General features: G+C 38.2%; 2 protein-coding genes across 2 annotated transcripts in view; one reads left to right on the top strand and one right to left on the bottom strand.

The window, feature by feature from the left end:
• The window catches only part of CNTNAP2 (contactin associated protein 2), a 1,236,760-nt gene that overhangs the window by 804,598 nt on the left and 417,452 nt on the right, over positions 1 to 14,710 (top strand). The gene's annotated exons all lie outside the window — the stretch shown is intronic.
• On the bottom strand, positions 4,294 to 11,172 carry CFAP141 (cilia and flagella associated protein 141). The gene is made up of 4 exons (XM_081971634.1): positions 11,054 to 11,172; positions 9,318 to 9,358; positions 8,052 to 8,181; positions 4,294 to 4,700 (listed from the first exon to the last, which is right to left on the bottom strand). The coding sequence occupies exons 1-4, from the start codon at positions 11,126 to 11,128 to the stop codon at positions 4,599 to 4,601; spliced, it is 348 nt and encodes a 115-aa protein (XP_081827760.1). The 5' UTR covers positions 11,129 to 11,172; the 3' UTR covers positions 4,294 to 4,598.

Genomic DNA, 14,710 nt, shown 5'->3' with positions numbered 1-14,710 from the left:
TTTTCATCATTGCTGTGCTTTATTTCTGTAGAGATGTAATTAGTTCATATATATATATATATATATATATATATATATATATATATATATATATATATATATATATATATATATATATATATATATATATATATATATATATATATATATATATATATATATATATATATATATATATATATATATATATATATATATATATATATATATATATATATATATATATATATATATATATATATATATATATATATATATATATATATATATATATATATATATATATATATATATATATATATATATATATATATATATATATATATATATATATATATAGTGCAACTTTTGTTTGGTCTGTTTCTTTTAAATAATTTAAATTCCTCTAGCTATATGTTCCATTTGTGAGTTGTATCCCATCAAGTTTCTGTAATGGCAACAATATTCTATCTGCCCTCATTTACTTGAATTTCTAATTCACCTGTTTATTGCTCATATTCTGTGCATTGGTGTATAGACATTTGAATCATTTTTGATGCTGTGTTTCTACATAACCTGTGTGGTGCCTGAGTTCCCCTATTTCTCCTGTTTGATTAGTGCACTTGGTATGGAACTATTAAAAGCTTCATTTTGCTTGACAACAAGGTTGATATTCTTACCTGCACAAACATTTATGATATATGCATTGATAAACCTATTAGTTTTGGATTGCTGGGGACAGAAATGTTCTATATCAATTAACACACTGTCTTCATTGTTTAGATTAAATGTTTCTCCTGAAAATCTGTGAATTTAATGCCAAGTAACTCAGTCCATTTCTTTGATGGATGCAAACCATCTCTTTTGTACAGTTTTTGGTTGAACCAGCTGTAGATATGGTGACTACTATAGCCAAAGCCTTCCCCTTGACACCACTCTTTCAGCCGTACATTGAATACCACTATATACTGGTCTTTTCCTATAATACATATATATTAAGTACATGTAGTAATTATTACACTCTTCATAATGTTAATAAAGGGTTTTTCATGGAATCATATAATCCAAGACTGCTCTTCTAATCCAACCCTTTACACTTGACCCTGTATTTGCTTCCTATGTCTCCAGTTTTATACCTGAGTGTTTCTTCCGTCTCATCATTCTCAGACTCATTGTCTGATTTCTTGTATTGTGTTTATGCTTTGGGTTTGGTCCTATAAATTGGTTTCCTTTCCCCCTCCTGTTTGTTGGGGCTTAGCTGACAATGTCTCATGGCTAGTATAACCATGAAGGTCTTGTATCTTCAGATCCTTCACTTGCTCTATAAATTTGCACTAAGTAGACATAATCAGCATTGCATCTTTTTCTTCTTTGTGTCTTGCATTACTGAATTATTTTGTTTCTTGAATTATCCTTCAGCAAGACACAAAATAATTCAGCAATCTGAGTTTGTTTAGGTCATACTTACTTGCTAACCATTTTTTTTCTGAATTCCCTGTGAAGTCAACTTGCTTCCTGTCATTGCCTAAGCCCATTCCTTCCCCTTGATGAAGAATGTATGTTAAAAAAAATGTTCTCTCCTCCCAGCTACTTTTCAGGTTTATATTATCAATCACAAGAAAAAACTGGGTTTCTGGAGATAACTTCTCATGATGGCAGATAAGCTTTTCATTCTATCAGCCTAAAGTGGTAATAATTTTTGTTACTGACCTACACTTTGGCCAAGTTAAAAGAGTCCTAATTGATTTATAGTCAAGCTATTTGTTTTAGAATGCTTCTTCTAAAAATGTATAATAGAATATCATGGGATGTAGGTGTAGCATAATTTTAAGTAAGGACTGTTTTGGTTATTTTTGAAACTATGATTGAAACTAAGAATAGGTAATTAGATTTAGATTTATGGACCTTGACCTTGATTTCACCATCAATTGTAATATATTACTATACCTTGTTCAGTTCAGTTGTTCCACTTTGCTTTATTTTAATTTTTAATTTTAAAATTAAAATGTTTAATTTTTGTGCTGATCATAGTAAAGATTGAATGAATCAATGAATGTTTAGATTTTAAATGCAGAACAATAAACAAAGCTTTAGCAAAGGATTATTTATTGTCCAATCAAGTATCCTTTCACTAAGGTCAAGAGATTTCTTCTCATGGAGATGACTTCCGGCGCCCGAAAAAGACAGACGTCCGCGTCTGCCTTCCCGTTGCTCCAGTGGGCTCCCCCGAAATCTAGGGGGAGCACAGGATGCCTGGGAAGGGTGCCCTGCCATAGGGGTGGCTTGCTGGGACCCCCTGGAATGGCGGCGGCCATGGGGGGGGTCTCCAGCTTTGCCCCAGGAGCTGGGGAGCGTAGGGAGCATGCGGAATGCCACCGCACGCTTCTCCGGACGCAGCCTGAAGGAAATAATCAATTGGAACGAAGCAGCTGAAGAGCAGTGAGCCGAGGGGTCTCCCCAGGTCTTTTACTATTTTTATATTCCTGATGGTTTTGCAGTTTTCCTGCCTTGCTTGTTTCAACTTCTGGAGGAGTTTAGATTGGAGGGGGGGAATTACACCCCCCTCGGAAAAGCAGCGCTTGAAAAATCTCTCCCCTTCATGGGGGAGAGAGAAAGTTTGAAAACCACTTTCACTTCCCTAAAATAATGGGGGAAAATCTTTTTTTTGGCTACAATTGCGAGAGAAAGGATGGCTGAACTGATTCTTTTTTTTAAACTACTTATGGAAACTTTGACTTTGTTGTTTCCTGATCACCTATACTGGCTGAGCCAAGATGGCCAACTTCCTCCTCCTTCTTTGTCTTTGTGAATGAGACTCCTCCCTTGGAAAACTTTATGGCTTTCAACTAACTTCCACCCCAGAGACTTCCAGGAGCCTCTTCAAACACGTTACTCCCCTGGGTTTGGAATAATTTGACCCACCTATCTGCTTTAACTTTTCTGCTAGAGGACTTGTTCTCCTTTGGACCTGCTTGTTTGTTGATCCCTGCCAGCTGTGCTCTCCCACAGACACCATCTCTTTGTACAGCATGATGTACCCTCTGAGCCTCATGATGGGTCCAAAGAAATTGCCACCTGGTAAGGCCTCGTCAGCCCCAACATCTTCTACGTCCAGCCCTGCACACCAGTCACAAATGGGATCTTTCCTACAACCTAAAGCCTCTGAAGAGAGTGCAAAAGACCTGTCTACTCAGCAGATGCTTCAAAACATCTTAAAGGGACAGGATGAAATTAAAAAACAATTGCAGGACTTAAAGGAACAGCTCAGAGAGATGAACCAGCAAACCACACGGAATGAACAGAGGATTGGTGTGCTGGAGGAGGGGGCGGTTGGGATTAGAGATGAGATGAAGACAATCCAAAGGGGGAATACGGAATTTGGGAATCAGATGTTAAAAATGGAATTTGAAAGGATGTCTTTTTTTCTTAGGTTCCAAAATTTGCCAGAAGTTGAGAATGAAGATCTCAAGGAGATTATGACCACAATACTAGCAGAGTATATTAATAGAGATAAACAACAGCTTTGGTGGGACATTGACTTGATTTATAGGGTTAATTCGGTCTATGCAAGAACACACAACTTTCCAAGGGAAGTTCACATTAAATTTCTTAGAAAAACTACAAGAGATGAGGTTCTGGGAGCTCAAAGGGGAGGACCACTAAAATATAAAGATAAAGAAATAACCATTCTTAAACAGATCCCAAAGAAAGTAAGAGATAATAGAAGGAAATATTCCTTCTTAGCAAAAAAATTATATAATAATGGGGTCTGGTTTAGATGGCTATTTCCAGAAGGCATGCTGATCTTTTGGGAGAGCAGCAGAATTAGAATTCATACACCAGTGGAAGCAGAGGCTTTCGCTAAAAAACACAGTGCTCTTTTAGGTGAAATGGGGGATGTTATACAAGAAACAAAGGAGGGAGGGGCTGAGGCTCAGCTGGTGGATGGGAGAGAGGATGCAACAGCTAGAAGACTCAGATCACAAAAGTGACTTGGAACACTATTGCAATTGTTGCTACAATGTACTTTCATGGAAGTGATACAAAACAAATAATTGAAACATACTGATGATTTTGTGCCAAATTTAAAACTGCTAATACTTAGGTAAATGTTGATATTTTTCTATCATTGTTTGTAAAAGTTGCAAGACCTGGGGGGGCTGCTCTCCCCCCGCACGATGTAGCTGTCAACATGTTTTATAACCCTATAACCCTTTTTCCTTGAAATTTTTTTTTAAAACCAATAAAAATTTAAATAACAAAAGAGATTTCTTCTCATGGACGTTAGAAATGAAAGACTTTATTAAACCGAGTTTTAAATTTTCTTTCACTTTACTCTCTTCCTCTAGTGCTTAATTTCTTGGAATATGCCCCATTTTGCAACTTATTTTGTTTTAGCTTGAATTACATTGATTTTCCATTGCTTTATGCAATTCAGTCAAAGACAAATGTGCAATTTTACCATCTTTCAAAAGAAAGAAAGAAAATATTTTTCTTTTTATAATTTTAAATGATATTTAATTGATATTGAGAAAAGCACTCTTTCTAGATACAGAGTACTGCATGAAAATACCTACCCTACGTATTACAACCCAAATTGTTACATATGTTTGAGATTCTCAAAGCCTTTCAGCATAGAATGACATTCCCAAATGGTTAAATTCCAGCTGGTATTGCAGGTGTTCAGTACTTAAGAGATGCTTTAAAGCTGCCTGTCGAAGCTGTAAAAAAAGATATTAACAATCATGCTTGTTACTAATTCTACAATCAAACTGTTAAATCATTGATTGTCTACTATTCTTTTCTCCTGTTATCACACCATTCTTGTGCTTTTTATGACAGTTATAACAAGTTAAATTTATAGTTGAGTTTGATTGTATTTGTATCTAGCTCTCTAAAGTACCTAAGGATCCAAGCAGAAATAAATAAAATCCACCCCATTCTTTTAGACATATGGATTTACTATCCCTACTTCTCATTGCATTTTTCCAGTTAAAATTTGTACATCATTTGAGGATTCTTCTGGTTTTGGCACCTTAACATGCAGAAAATAGCTGTCACCAAGATAATCATTGCACACATCTATCTATGTGTCAATTATGTTCTTCACTGGATTGGAAAATCCTTCTCATGATCATTCTTGTCCCAATGACTTCCCATTTGTGCTACTGAATTTTCTTTGCATGGAGTTTTTGAAGGCCATTCAGAAACTAAACTGGTCCAAAATATCACCATACAAATACTCATTAGTGCCCACAAAATATCCCTGTTCTATAAGCTCACTGGTCATTAGAAGGATTCCAGCTACAATTAAATATGATAGTTTTCCTCTAAAATCCTATGTGTATTAGAACTTGGTTACATTCAGAACCATTTTTCTGCTGTAATTTCTGCCTGACTTGTAAGAACTGGTAGAGCAATCTAACTCCAGGTATAAAATATTGTCATTTAGGGAATATAGGATATACACTTCTGTAGCTGTAGCTAAACATGCCTCAAAGATTTGAAAGGTCCATTTCATCATAACTCTAGGAAAACCTGGCTATTTAAGCAATTTTGTAGTAGAATGTAATATTCCTAAAGGTTCAATAGTTCTGTTGTTCTTATCATTTTTATTATTGTTTTAATCATAGTTTGTAAACCACCTAAAGTTGCTTGATAATTGAGGAACCCCCCCAAAAATCTAATGAACAAAATTTGTATTTGTGTATATATGTGTATATCAGAGGTGGGTTGCTGCTGGTTCGGCCCGAATCAGCTGAACCGGTAGTAGCCAGTTCCCACAGCACCTGGAGGAAACCGATTATCTAGACCCGCGCCAGTCCGGTTTCCGACCCGGTCACAGCACATAGACGGCCTTGGTCGCATTGGTTGATGATCTCTGGAGGGCCAGAGATAGGGGTTGTTCCTCTATCCTGGTCCTATTAGACCTATCAGCGGCTTTTGATACCATCGACCATGGTATCCTATTGCGCCGGCTGGAGGGGATGGGAGTAGGGGGCACCGTTTTACAGTGGTTCGGCTCCTACCTCTCCGACCGGACGCAATGTGTGTTGGCATGGGAGCAGAGGTCGACCCTGAGGTCGCTCACTTGTGGGGTGCCGCAGGGGTCGGTCCTCTCGCCCCTTCTGTTCAACACATATGTGAAGCCACTGGGTGAGATCATCCGTGGTTTTGGGGTCGGATACCACCTGTACGCTGATGATACACAGCTGTACATTTCCACCCCAAACCACCCCAACGGTGCTTGGAAGCCGTTCGGGTATGGATGGGGGACAACAGACTCAGGCTCAACCCCTCCAAGACGGAGTGGCTGTGGCTACCGGCGCCTCGGTTCAACCAGTGGACTCCATCGCTGGCCATAGGGGGCGAGCAACTGCCCCCCGTGGAGCGGGCGCGCAATTTGGGCATCCTCCTAGATGCCCGGCTGTCGATGGATGACCATGTGGCAGCCGTGGCGAGGGGGGCGTTCCACCAGGTTCGCCTGGTGCGCCAATTGCGCCCCCTATTGGACCGGGACGCCCTACGCACAGTCACTCATGCGCTGGTGACGTCCCGTCTGGACTACTGCAACACTCTCTACATGGGGCTCCCCTTGAGATGCACCCGAAGACTACAGCTAGTTCAGAATGCGGCCGCGCGGGCTATCATGGGGAGTACCAGGTACTCCCACATAACACCGCGTCCCTTTGGGGAGAGGGGGCGGTATAAAAATCTAAATAAAAGTAAAGTAAAGTAAAACACATCTCCTGCGCGAGCTGCACTGACTGCCTGTGGTTTTTCGGGTGCATTTCAAGGTGTTGACTACCATCTTCAAAGCGCTCCATGGCTCAGGACCTAGTTACCTGCGGGATCGCATCCTACCTCATACATCCCTGTGACCAATTCGCTCCCACAGGGAGGGACTCCTCCGGGTGCCGTCCACTAAGCAATGCCAACGGGCGGCGCCCAGGAGTAGAGCCTTCTCTGTGATGGGCCCAACCCTCTGGAAAGACCTCCCCCCCGATATCAGAACCACTACCGACCTCCGCTCCTTCCGACAGAAACTCAAGACCCACCTGTTCCAATTAGCTGGCCTGGCCCATTTATAGTCCCATTTTATACCTCCTGGCAAACATTTTATTCTGGGATAGTTTTTAGGGGTAGTTTTTAATGCATTTTTAAATTTGAACTTTAACTACTATTGTACAGTTTAGATGTTACCTCCTCCAGCTACATCTATATCTATATTTATATTTATGTATATTTATTGTGTTTTTAATATGACTGTACACTGCCCCGAGTCCCTTCTGGGAGAGGGCGCGGTCTATAAATTAAATAAAAGTTAAAAGTTAAAGTTAAAGCGGTGGTGGGAGGCTCCGCCCACCCATCTGGCCGCTTCTGCACATGTGCAGAACTGTTGCACACATGCAGGAGAGCATGTGGGAGTGCATGCAGGAACGTGCCCAAACCGGTAGTAAAAAAATTGGCAACCCACTTCTGATGTATATGTGTATATATACTGGCTCTGTCTGTATACTGGCTAATCCAAGGAAGGACAGTGATGATCTTGAAAGGGAACACCACCACCAATTACTAGCAAGTAACCTGCATCCCCAAACATGGAAAGACTTAGTCAGGTATTATAGCCACCAAGGTACCATTATGGACTTGTACATGAGCCAGCTCAGAAAGGCACTGGGAACAACACTAGGGCCTAATCTGAGTACACCTAAATTGACTACAGGAATGCCTACAGCCTAATGCAACAGATATGTATCTGTGAATGCCTGGCACTATACAAAGTCAACATGACATTAAGAATCTTTCAAAAGTACTCAATGGGACTGTAGAAGCCCAGCTTTAAAGTCAACTCAAGATAGCTCACATAATTGCAATATATACTAAGGTGATGCACTGTTTTTGTTACTGTTTTGCATAGGCTTGAACTCCTTCAGCCAGATAATCACAATAGCCAAATGGTAGTCAAGAAAGGAAAAATAATTAAGATTTATGGGTCACATAGCAGACATACAGATTGGGTACAAATACCTTGTTGCCTACAGTCACATGGGAATCATGAGGAATCATACCATCATCAGCTGTTTATTAGCATAGTGCATTTCTTCTTTCATTTCTGTTTGTTGCCTCTTCCTGTTTCTTGCAAAACACCTGTCTTCTTGTGATTTCAGCTGCAGGGATACGACTCGGCCACGTTCCCAACTAGGTGAATAGGTGTGATGTGGGACATAGCATGGAACATCAATAGTGTAACACATTTTGATAGAATAATTTATCAAACAGAACTGCTCAAGTCCTGTTTCTTGAAAGAAGTTACATTATAATCAGAGCTGCACAATTCATATTCAAAGAGGAAATGTCCATATATGAGCCATTTGTACATTTACAAATCTCCATTTGTAATTCTATCTGACCAAATTACTTTTTATAAAAGTATTAAGTTAAAGGAAGTACATTTTAATAAAACTTAGCAATAACTTAGTAATAAGGTTGTGCAATGTTTCGTTCTTAAATGAAAAATGTTATTTGGAGATCACAAGATATTTAAGTAGCACTAGTCAATAACAACTTAAGGTAGTTGATCTTTGTCTGGTATGAGGTGCAATCAAAATTGTGACTGGTAGGAGAGGAACTGGAATTTAGTCCTTTTTTTCTTTCAGTATATTCTAGATGCTTTCTGTCAGGATTCTACAACCCCCCTCCCCCCCCAAAAAGCATATATTTATGCCCAATTTTTATATGTGTAATATTACACATGTAATAAAGACCCTTCTCCCAGAATCCTTGTCTTCCTCCCTACATTATTCCTATTTCCCCCCAAAAAAACCCTCATGCAGCAGATTTTTTAAGGTCAGGTTAAATGTAAAAACAAATTAATGTCATATGTCATTTTTAAAAGAGAAAAAAGAATGTACGGGTATGATGTGCATAAAGTTTAAGTTATCCAAGCTATAATTACATCATGACTGTGGTCTTGCACTGTATTTTAAAACATATATGAATATTTTACTTCATATAAGTATATATACTTCAGTTGATTTAAAATAGAATATCAGACTTTAATTAGGACTGTGTGATTTATTTACTGCCAGATTTAAACAATATATGTGCCATAGCACTAAAAATATACTCACTATCTATAACAAATAGATAGACTTTATGTGACCAGCAAGTTCAGATGTACCTGAATTCAACCTCTATTTGTAGCTTCTGTCTTATCTGCATTTTCAGGTAAATGTCAAAAGTTTTACATAACTAGAAACGTTCTGCCTTAGGTTTCAGGATTGAACAGGGTTTTTTAATTACAATTAAAAAGCAGAAATTCAAAATCATTTTACCTTTGAAGAAATTTAGAAAACTCTTTAAATTTTGCCAGCAACTGAAATGAAAAAAAAGATAGTGTGAAGCAACACAATAACGTAGTATCTTGAAACAATGATTCTTTCAGAATCTATTTTTCACTTAATAAAAACTATAGTTTTATAAGTGAGCTTTTTTTTACTTTACTATAGTGTGAAATTCATTAACGCAGTTGAGCAGCTGAGTCACTTTACTTTCTACTTAGCTATGGTGCAAGAGGACTTACAGTTGAAGGTGATTTCGTTGTAAGAATCTTAAAGCATGGAGGATAGACTATTTCTATTGATGGGACTCTTAACTTTTCATACCTTCTGATTCTTTACTTTTCTCCTTCCACACACAATAATACATAAGATACAGCACTATGTTATCAAAGTTATGTCAATTTTTTTTCAGTTCAAAATATTTTAAATTATCAATAACTATCCTTAATTCAAAATTGTTTTATATAATCATTTATCAAAGTAACCCCATTTTGACTTTAAAATATTTCTAATGGCAGGAACAAGTCTTTTCAACTTAAAACATATTTTGAGCTTTCAAACATCTTTACTATCTTGTCACTCATCCTTAAAACTGAGTATAGGAGGGGTTTGAAACTCCTGCACAGCAATTGGGCCAATTATTTTTAAAATTACTTGCTATCTGAATGGTAAATTTTGTGCACTCTTGGTATGACCTGGAAGAATGCAAGAATCCCTTTCTGAGGGAGATGGGTGATTTATAAATATGAAATGTAAATTAAAAATAAACTATTCTCATTTGAGGTAAGTTGAAAGAAGAATATTTTTTCAAACATGAGGGATATGAAAGTGTTCTCCATAATACACATAGTGCTGTTGAGAAACATTGTGTTTTTTTAAAAAAAATCTTCCATTGTTTGGGGACAGAAGGATTAGACATGGCTGACCATATTTCACAGCTGGCTTAGTTTGAAGGAAGTTATTTTTCATTTTTCCTTATGGAGAGAATGAGCAGAATGCTGGGTGTTATTTTAAAGTCCAACCTTTTGGTTTTCCTAGGTTCCACTGAGTGAAAAAAAAATATCTTGTACATATCAAATATACAATATAGTTAATGTACATAAATCACATAATAATGTTATATGTTTATGATCTTGTGATATTAGTTGCTGTTCATGGCTGCATGTGGCTTACAGACTGGGGTTGGAAATGCCTGATTTATAGTAGTAACTACCAATAGTTCCATAGTTGGCTTTGTAAGGATAACTTAGAAACCCTATTTGTATGATCTCCATTAAAGTTAATGAAACTTGAAAGTGAGTTAAAATATAAAATAAGATCTATAATTTGTCTGGGTCATTCACACAAAAAACAAATTATTGCTTGCTTGCTAGCAATAATTAATTTTTAATTTCATATGCAAGCTTACATTGGATTTAATTGCAAGAATCTCAAGGATTAAATTAAATATAAATTGTACATATTTAAAGGCAGGTAATCCTAGTAAAATTGTTATTTTATAGCAGAATTTGATCCAGGGAACACATTTCAAGTCCTCTTTTTCATCATAGTTTGAATTTGTAATATTATATTCATCATTCCATACATGAAAAAAGTTATTATTCAGATTATGTTTATGAACTATGATAAACTGACACAATTTACAGTCTAAGTATAAAGGTGGGCCAGACTCCTGAATCCAGGTAGTAAATACCAATACAATTTGTTCTTAGTCTCGACACAAGTCCTACCTCTTCTTCTTTCAGCAATTTCTCACGTAAGGCAGCATGGGTGAGTGGCTCTTTTTTCTGCTCAGAGGATGCCATGGAGAAATCAGTATATGACCCCTCTGTTTTTCTTCTCCTGGCTGATGTAGATTGTTTCTTAGTTGCTATGACAGAGATCTTTCAGAACTGTCAAAGAGAAGTGCCCTCATTGGCTAGTGCTGCTTGCTTAAGGAAGAGACCTCTCCCCCCTCCACCTCTCTCTCGTATTTCAGCTTAAAGAGAAGAGGACTCTAGAGGAAAATTGTTTATGCTATGTGCATAATAAGATATACAAATTTTATTTCAGTTCTCTGCCATAGGAAAAATGTAAGTGGTTTATTAGATCAGTTTTATTTCTTTTTTAAAACTTTTATTCAAAGCCTGAAGTATTGTTTCAAAATCAGAAGCTTAATAAAGTTATTTATTTACACATTTTCTATATTTGCCCACCACAATTCTATCAATTCTGGTTTTTGATTTATATTTACATCAGTTTCTGATTTGTAATAGAAGTTACAAAAGTACATTCAATTTACATCAGTTTCTAAGATGACATCCACCTACCCTAAGTTTGCTATATGTAAAACTTCCAGCTAAACTAGTTTAGTGTTGAAATGATAACACTCTGTCACTAAACTAATACTGAGTGATATTTCTTCCTAAAAAATGTTTTCATTTTATTAATATACTTGTAAGACGTTCCAGGATATTACAATACAACCTGATACAATAGCAGAGTTGGAAGGAACCTTGGAGGTCTTCTAGTCCAACCCCCTGCCTAGACAGGAAACCCTATACCATTTCAGATAAATGGCTATCCAACATCTTCTTAAAGACTTCCAGTGTTGGGGCAATCACAATTTCTGGAGGCAAGCTGTTCCGCTGATTAATTGTTCTGTCAGGAAATTTCTCCTCAGTTCTAAGTTGCTTCTCTCCTTGATTAGTTTCCACCCATTGCTTCTTGTTCTACCCTCAGGTGCCTTGGAGAATAGTTTGACTCCCTCTTCTTTGTGGCAACCCCTGAGATATTGGAACACTGCTATCATGTCTCCCCTAGTCCTTATTTTCATTAAACTAGACATACCCAGTTCCTGCAACCATTCTTCATGGGTTTTAGTCTCCAGGCCCCTAATCATCTTTGTTGCTCTTCTCTGCACTCTTTCTAGAGTCTCCACATCTTTTCTACATCATGGGGACCAAAACTGAATGCAGTATTCCAAGTGTGGCCTTACCAAGGCATTATAAAGTGGTATTAACACTTCACATGATCTTGATTCTATCTCTCTGTTTATATGTAGCCTAGAACTGTGTTGGCTTTTTTGGCAGCTGCTGCACACTACTGGCTTATATTTAAATGGTTGTCCGGTAGGACTTCAAGATCCCTTTCACAATTACTACTATTGAGCAAGGTACCATCTATACTGTACCTGTTCATTTTGTTTTTCTTGCCTAAATGTAGAACCTTACTCTTTTCACCATTGAATTTCATTTAATTTTGGAATGTTGTATTTATAACAGTTGCAATTTGCCATAGAATTCCTCAGTGCATTTTAGCTTTGCTCCTGTAGTTGGGTCATGGACTTTTATAACAGAATCAGGGACGTGCGGTCAGGGGAGGCAAGGGAGGCAGAGCCTCACCTCTCTTCATGAAATAATAGTATATAATATTATATACATCAGTGCGGCTGCGCCTGGGAGCTGCGGAGGCAGAAATGTTGTCGGCGCTCCCGGATGACGAAGCCACGAAAGCGACTGGGGGAAGGTTCTCGTCGTTCCCCAGTCACTTTCGTGGCTTCATCATCTGGGAGCGCCGACAACATTTCTGTCTCCGCAGCTCGCGGGCGTGGCCGGACGGATGTAGCCAGAGCGACGCCGAGGCGGTCCGGGCGGACGAAAGAGCGAGCGAGCGAGCGATGGAGGTCCTCAGTCGCTTGCCTGCCGGACTGCCTCGGCGCCACTCTGGCTACCTCCGTCCATCCGCACCCACAAGCTGCGGAGGCAGAAATGTTGTCGGCACTCCCGGATGACGAAGCCACGAAAGCAACTGGAGAACGACGAGAACCAGTCGCTTTCGTGGCTTCGTCATCTGGGAGCGCCGACAACATTTCTGCCTCTGCAGCTCATGGGTGCAGACGGACGGATGTAGCCAGAGTGATGCCGAGGCGGTCCGGGCGGACGAAAGAGCTGCGGAGGCAGAAATGTTGTCGGCGCTCCCGGATGACAAAGCGCAAAGTCCAGCAGAGGCAGGAAGGTTCTCGTCGTTCCCCAGTCGCTTTCGAGGACTGCGGAGCATGAGCCGGCGGAGCCACTAACCTTTAGCCACTAACCTTTAGGCACGCTCAGGAAGGCGGGGAATGGGATCACGTGTGCTGGAGGCTGAGGCAGCCTCAGCCTCCAGCACACATGGTCCCATTCCCCGCCTTCCTGATGACATCACCAGCCTCACCAGCCATAAACCTCACCGCACGTCACTGAACAGAATCATATGGCTGGAAGGATTTTGAGGTATATAAGGTAGAAGAACTTATATTCACTCATAGCCACTAACCTTTAGGTACTATCTTGTTATTTATTGTATTATAGCCATTACATATTTAATGATGATACACATTTCCACTATCATTACTACTTTATTCCTTTTTTAACTACTTAAGCTCACTTATTCTAAGAATATCCATTTAATGTTATTAATTTCTGCTTGAACAATTTTAAACCTTCCTTGGTTTCCACTTTGTTTAAATGCTTTATGTGTAACTTTTCATTTATCTTTTAAGACTTTAAGCAATTTTTCAACATTTATATGTTATTTTGCATGGCTAAAGGCCACTCATACAAAAACAAATTGCTTTAAATTAGTATCTGGGACCTGTAACTCAGATATTGTAAGCATAGCAAGAATTCTTGCTGCATAAATGATTGCATGATATTCAGTATTACAGCTGGCCCTCAAGGTGAAAGAGAAATTTTAAAAAGCAAAGCAACAAACAAGTATTTTGCAGAACCTTGCTGATATTTCCTGAGTATTTAAGAGAAGTTGCACTTTCTTTAAATCGATTTCAGTGGTGTGACTTTGGTATATCTCAATTCTTTAATATTAATATGCAGGAGAACTTTAACTTGTGAATTAGGTGATGGTTCTATATAGAGTAGTCACATCCTAACCAGAGATGGTTTGTTAGGTTATTGGATTGTTAGAACTTACTGGGTTCAGTGTGATTCCTCCAGATTTTATTTACTTAATAGATTACAACATTCTTGTAAAATGTTTGTAGCAATAGTTTCTTCTTTACCTTAAAATCACTAGAAAGCAAAACTGTTGTCATTTGATTACAAACACCTGAACCCTTGGTTCATTTTATATGTGTTTTGAATTGTAAGTCATCCCCATCTTCCAAAGTGAAATAAAAAAACTCTTATGGTATAGAGAGACTAATCTAAATGAAGTCCAAGAGGAAGAGAACGAAAAGGGGAATGGTTAGATTAAAATGAAAGGGTTTTTCATTTATATATTTATAAAGAATTGTTGTATTATTTGTATGCAACTTTTTAACATTCACAAATCCTTCTAAGTGGTTAATAGGTAAGGTATTGTAGAACAGATAATAGAAAAGAGATAACATTATGTACATTTGAGAGTTTATT

Source organism: Natrix helvetica, assembly GCF_964273705.1.
Source record: "Natrix helvetica genome assembly, chromosome: Z".
In the NCBI taxonomy this organism is placed as follows: domain Eukaryota; kingdom Metazoa; phylum Chordata; class Lepidosauria; order Squamata; family Natricidae; genus Natrix; species Natrix helvetica.
The sequence above is the reverse complement of the archived record's forward strand: the minus strand, read 5'-3'. Positions and strand labels throughout refer to the sequence as shown.

Excerpts from the sequence above, each read along its gene's own strand:
- CFAP141 (XM_081971634.1), bottom strand. The coding sequence starts at position 11,128 with ATGGCATCCTCTGAGCAGAAAAAAGAGCCACTCACCCATGCTGCCTTA. Across the intron at positions 9,359-11,053 it reads AATTGCTGAAAGAAGAAGAG|TTGCTGGCAAAATTTAAAGA; the intron begins GTAGGACTTGTG and ends TTTTCATTTCAG. Across the intron at positions 8,182-9,317 it reads TTTTCTAAATTTCTTCAAAG|TTGGGAACGTGGCCGAGTCG; the intron begins GTAAAATGATTT and ends CTATTCACCTAG.